We start from the raw sequence: 6,899 nt of genomic DNA on the forward strand, positions 1-6,899 counted from the left end.
GCCCCCCCCCCCCCCCAACCCCCCACCCCGCCTCCTCCTCTAATTCTCTGTTTCAGCGTTAAAAACAAAAGTACCATTACGATATTTAATAAAAACATTAGTTTGCATGTAGTCCAGCGATGTCATACCTCTTTCCAGGCAAGAGACAAGAGGAAAGGATATTCATTAGGAAGTCTACTTACGTGAGCGTTGGAAAAGCCAAACTTCCGAGCTTCCCTTGTCTTCCTCATCTCAACATTCCGTAACCCAAAAAGATAAACGAGCGGCTTAAGACCGTTAGATCTGCCTCTTTTACCGCGACGCACGTCAAAAAAATCCACTGCACTCTCTCCCAAATCTCACGCCCTGATTTTTCGCCGCTCTTATCAGGAAAGCTCTCGACTCGTCGGCTGATGGTAGCACGCGGACGTGTCCAAGGGTGCAGTCGGGGCGAAGCGACAAGGCCGTATCGATTCGGCCCTGAACTAGCAAACGCTCGCCCTCCCGCCCCGAGTCGCTTGTAGCTTTCCTCCTTGTTTCCACGAGCCTTGTTTCGACATTTATCCTCACGTCAGGATGGTGGGCGCCAGGTGGCCGAGGTGCGAGGGAGCTCGCGACAGCGAAAGCGAAAGCGAACGACGATAGCGTGATTGTTGTTTCAAAATCAGATGGCTCTTTTGTCGATCGTATAGTTTGCGCTCTTGGGGGTTAAATCTATTAAGGAGGAGCTTTATGATGTAAGCGTAACATCGATCAGGGATTATCATGAGTTATATGCCCTTTCACATACTTGGCACACATTGTACCTTGGATTATTTATGTTATGATAATTTTTTCTTCTTTAAAAGCTTCCCTCGGCTCTCTAGACGATTATCAATGGATCATCGCGGACAAACAAAATAGTTGCTTTTGGTATAATGAGATTTTTTTGTATGACGTAAGGATTTCAGTAAAGATTTTCAGTAGTCCTATTGTTCATATATCGCCAATTATAAAATCTGTCGATGATTGCGTTTATTAATTTAGTAATAATAATTTTCATAAATAAATATTCATGTCGAGAGATTGTCTTTGCACTTCTAGTTTTGTTATTATAAATGACAAATTCAGGGATAAAAATTTCAGTTAATAATTTCATAAAACTTGATATACGAGCAATGCATAATAAAATACGAATAACATAATTTGTCATGTAATAAGATTTTTTTTTTTAATATTGTCGTTGCTTTCACCTTAAATCATACGAATATATTAATTTATCAGTAACACGAGCATGGGAAAATATTAAAATAAGCTAAATCTCTGAATTGTAAAAGTGATAAATATTTGATAAGTTTAAGCATAAATAGGGTTGAAAATTTTTGTATTTCTAAAATGACTATTTATGCTCGATCAACTTTTCGTACATTTAAATTGTATTTTATTGAAACATAATTGCTTCTTATTCGAAATATTAACAAATATATTAATATTTTAAATAATTCCTGCGTCCACTTATATTCTTTAAACTGAAATTGGTCAATTATGAGCCGCATTAGAATATGTATATATATATATATATATATATATATATATATATATATATATATCTGTCGATTTTCAATATCGAATTCGTCATTATTTCTCTAAATTCTTGAGAAAAATGTAGATGAAATATCTTCATATATGCTCTACGCGGGAAAGAAAAATGATGGAAGAAATCCACCGTAATTTCTTTATTTTTTTGTTGTTTTTTTTCTTTCTTTTTTTGTTTTTCGTTCCTTTAGTAAGATTGGATTGTATCTTGGTGATATTGGGATAAGAAATCACGCTTGTTAGTCTCCCCAAAAGGAGAAAAGTAAGCTCCTCGGGGATTTCCTATTTATAGTTTGCAGTAACATCCCAGTAATTACCTCTGCTAGTAAATTGACGAACTTCAGAAATTTATTGTAATTATTGTTCTAATGTTATTTCCGGAAAATTGACAAAACTTAGTGAATTATTAATATAATCTAAATTACAGCAGAGACTTATTTTTCTTACTTTGCGTCTAGCCAATTGTTGGTCCAGGCGATGTCGACATCCCATTAGGCACTCCCAGATTCCAATACCTTGATAACTGTTACCATTATCCTCAATATTATCTATTTTCCGCCGATAGTCTTCTTCGGAAAATTCGTATACATCGAGTGGATGTCGCGAACCATCCGGACTTCCTAGTAATGCTGTTGCCGATAGTTGATGTCTGAGTACATTAATATATTTTCTATTATTTCATAACAAGATAGTATTTTTGCTTTGATAAAAAAAAAATTACATAATAACATCTCCATTCATATATTGTATATGTATAAGAATAAAAAGTTTATATATATGCATTTCATTTTATTTAGTAAATGTTTGAGAAAAATGTGAATCTGAATATTTCATTTTCGTGTAAACAATTGCAAATAGCTAAATGTAAATAAATTATTTTTACTCTCGCAATAATTATAATTGTCTCTTAAAATATAGTTTATAATATAGAAATTTCTAACATTAATAATGTATTTATAAATATATTTTATAAAATAGAGATTTTACTGATCTACTTGCAAAAGAATCAAGTAAAAGTCAACAAAAAATTTACACGGACAGGGCTTCGTTAATTGCAAAAATATCCAAAAATTTTATCTATATACAAAAATATATTACTATTTATTATTTATACGAAATCTTAAAGATTGAAAGATTAAATATACGTTAGAGTTTATGCACATTATAAATGTCCGAAAGAAGATAAGTAGTCACTATCAAGATTATGTCCGACATTTAAGAAATAATTTTATAATTTAACAATATTCTTAATATTTATTTAATTGATATTTTATTTCTAAAAATTTTGACTCCTTTCAAAAACTCTCCACTTTCAAATATTTTATTATATAGTAGAATAGACAGTTACTGTATCCTAATATGTTGTATTATATTTTTCTTATTTCTCTCTTTATGGAAAATTATTAAATAATTGGTTTATTAGAGCAAAGCAATGGAATGAATTATAATTGATAAAGTTATTAACATCTTATTCACGTATTACGTATTCCTTTTATAAAATACAGTACCTTAAAATCACATAGTATATATCTCAAAATACAAAAAGTAAATTTCACCGAACAATCTTGCAAATTCATTCTCTTTACGTGACATTTTGAATTTTCGATTTCAACTGAAAATGTACTTGCAATCTTTAGCTCAGCAGTGATATATATCAAAAGCAAATAAAAGATAGACGGAAAACGACCGAGTAATCATAAAATAAATCCGCTCACCCAATGTAATCTCTCGAGCTGATAGAGTCCCATGACATGGCTGTATTGGATATACTATATTTGTCGTGATGTGTCCATTCGTGGCAATTGGGTCGGTCAAGAGTTTCCGCCACTGACGCCACTTTCGCCTGGCTCTTGGCCGCACCGCCGATCCCTTTCGTCGGCGTCGAAAAGACTCCTCGACGCTCCACAGCTGCTTCTGATATGCTCCTGCCCCTACGAAAAACCTCGACGCTTCACCTCGATCCCCGAGAATAGTCGTCATCGCTGGGCGTGGGTGACGAAAAGCCGCTTTCACGCTGCCACGTTGAATGCATAATATAAGTAATCGCAGGGATTTTTCACGTATCGCCCGATAATGACGATCGAAGGTCACCAGATGCGCTCTATGGACCAACTATTAAAGAGAGTCCAACTTCACTTTCTCATAGATTATTTTCCTTGTTGTTGGAATGGCGTTTATTCATTGATATGTATAAGTTCATTTGTATAGTACGAAACGTTTTCTACAGTATTTGAAACAATTAATGAAATTAATCCAAAAGAAAAAAAAAACAAAAATTAAAAAACTAAATAGGATATGTAAGTACATCATATTTCCACGTGTATGTACTAACTTTTATTTTCAAGAATCGAAATATTGTTTAAATCGAAGTTTAAAATGATTTATTTAGAAATCAACATTAAAATATTATTTTACTCTACTACTTTATTATTACAGCTATTATTTGTATTATTTATGTTTAATATTGATGGTGATATTCATATTATCGTATTTTAGATGAGTTGTGGATTATAAACACATACAATTTATAAATAAATACATACATACACATATATATATATATATATATATATATATATATATATATATATACATATAAAGAGAATATTTTTATTACTTGATTTTTTCTTCTTATAAAGAGGAAAATGCCTCTATTAACTTAATTACATATTTATTAATTTAAAATTATTCATTATAAAATTATATTAATAGCTTATATTATATTATTGTTGTTGAAATTATTTAAGAACTTTAACTTTTTATCTTTTAAGGAATTAATTTCAAATTTAAAGTACAACTGTGATATTTTAAGAGTAATATAGGCATAAGTAAATAAAAGAAGGAAGGAAAATAATCAAATAAGTAGGCATTAATAATAATTTGTAATATTTGAAACATTAGAATTTTGTAATAATAAACATTGTTTGAATGAAAGTAAAAGTTAAATAATTGAAACTGGCAATGAAATGAGATTTCACATCGTACAAAAGAATGGCGTAATAAATTTTTAATTAAATAAAAAGTTAATTTGTTCATATTTTAATCTTACTATGATGATACTCTAAATTAGAAATATAATTGCTTTAAAATTCGATTCGCTTAACTAAATAGTAATGTAAATATAATTATGTAATGTTTTACAAGTCCTATATACGTTGAAGAATCGGTCTAGCTGTATTAATGGACGACGTACCCATAAATAAGAGGAAAATCAGAAAGAAATTACATAAAATGGGGATATAGAAACTGGATTGTTGAAACGTAACTACTAATTACTTACAAATGGATGCATGTATCAGTACATTCATGACTAACATAACAATAGCAAGGATACAGAAGGTAGAAGAAGAAATAAGAAAGAAACAATAAGCATAAAAAATATAACTGATGTGCCCTAATTTTATCTAAAGAAAAGGAAAGAGCGCAGCACTCAAAATCTACAAGAATGAGAGGTAGAAGTAGAGGATAGAAAAACAGGAGTATCGAATATATTGATAAAATTGGATCTGTCGGTGTTGTCATTCGAGAGACTACCATCCGAAATCAAAATCTTATTTCTCAATGCGACTAAAGCTCTTGTCAACGCAAGAACAAATCATCTTCGCAGGACACGCCCTACATTTACACTCGCCCTTGGTGGGTCAGTAAACACGCACGGAAGGCATGAATGACTATCGTAATAGTCATCACCACTCTCTCATATTTTCTTCAACTATACTATTTAACTTGCTATTCAATTATAATATTATTCGACAAAATTTATTAAATACTTAATTAACAATTTTACGAAAATATTATTGCTGTTTATGTATTCATAATAATACAGATAAGATACGCAGTGGATGTATTTCAATATTATTCGCATGTATTACTATAAAACTTCAAGAATAATGAAAATCCGTATTTTAGGGAGAAATTGTCGTAAAATATAATTCTACAACCTACAGTCTCAAGTACAAAATATTTATATCAATTGTATAAATTAAAATAATAACAAAGAGAGGTAGTGATTTATAATTTATTATTTACTTCCACTTTACTTTCACTGACAGACGAAGTTGTAAATAAATATCCCTGTAAAATGTTTTATACTGCAAATGCAAATTATCAAAAGCTCCAAGACAAAAAAAAAAATTATCGTTATATGCTCAATACTCTATACTGTATACATATGCATATACATATACTTTAACATAATTCTAGTAAGAATAAACTTTTTGTCATTATCTTAATCGCTTTCATCCGAAATCAACATACGGTATAATATACCGTAAAAGCAGTAGTCAAGCATATGTTAAAAAATTATTAAAATTAGTTACTCTGACAAATTCATACTAATAAGTATTATATTATTGTTTTTTTTATAATGAAAACTAAATTTCATATTAAATCTCAAAATTGGGAAAAATGACAAATCTTATAAGCTACCCTAATAAATCAGTTATGTCGTTTATATATATATATATATATATATATATATATAATTATATGAAAGAGAAATTAATGTTCCTTATATGGAAGCTTGAAATTTCACATGAATTGACGATTCTAATAAATTAGAATAAATTTTTATAATTCCAAAAACATATTGTGTCACTTTACTTGATACAATAATTACTAATTCGTATTCTACGATATACGCAACACAGCCCAATAATTCTAAATATATGAAAAGATATATAAGAATGGCATGTATTATTCGACTGCTCTATATGCAGAATTAAATCAATACCTGTGATATTGTAATTCAACTTTTACAAGAATATGAAAAATTTTTTACTCCTCTCGCCCCATTGTATATAATTCTATTGTCATATCTAATCTCACAATAAATACAAATACAACAATATCTGCTCGAATACATTGCGAAGAACAAGAAACCTATTATAGTTGAATAGTAAACGAATGAATAGGAGATATATCGTACTGATACAAAATTCACATTCCCAATATAAAAATAATTTGCGTATTATTTTATAAAAAATCATTCCAATTAAAACAGATAAATAGCATAAAACATCTAATTGTCTTTGACTCCGGCATAAATCATATCCCTTATGAACTACTTATTATTATGTGTTATATTTACAATAAATAATTGTATGTAAATGTATGATTTGATACACGCAAATAAGATTATTTATGAAAAGTAGTGAGATTAAAATTAAATTATAAAACTGTGAATAATAATTGTTCTGAGAAAAAGGATAAACTTGCTTTACTAAATATAGTTCGAAAGTAAGGTTACTAAAATAAATAAGAAACGACAGATTGTTACAAGGCCAATGTTTCGGCACGCCTCATTTATCAATAAATTCTTAATTCAAAGAGTAAAATGTATAAAT

General features: G+C 29.6%; 1 protein-coding gene across 1 annotated transcript in view; it reads right to left on the minus strand.

The window, feature by feature from the left end:
• LOC105363072 (43 kDa receptor-associated protein of the synapse homolog) overlaps positions 1-3,646 on the minus strand; it is a 15,967-nt gene extending 12,321 nt beyond the window's left edge. The window contains exons 1-2 of the mRNA XM_011500649.1: positions 3,270-3,646; positions 2,002-2,203 (exon numbers count right to left, since the gene is read on the minus strand). Coding sequence (XP_011498951.1) covers positions 2,002-2,203; positions 3,270-3,307 — 240 coding nt within the window. The 5' untranslated portion in view covers positions 3,308-3,646. The remainder of the gene's footprint in view (positions 1-2,001; positions 2,204-3,269) is intronic.
• Between the last annotated feature and the right edge of the window lie 3,253 nt (positions 3,647-6,899).

The sequence above is a fragment of the Ceratosolen solmsi genome, unplaced genomic scaffold, assembly GCF_000503995.2.
Source record: "Ceratosolen solmsi marchali unplaced genomic scaffold, CerSol_1.0 scaffold27, whole genome shotgun sequence".
In the NCBI taxonomy this organism is placed as follows: domain Eukaryota; kingdom Metazoa; phylum Arthropoda; class Insecta; order Hymenoptera; family Agaonidae; genus Ceratosolen; species Ceratosolen solmsi.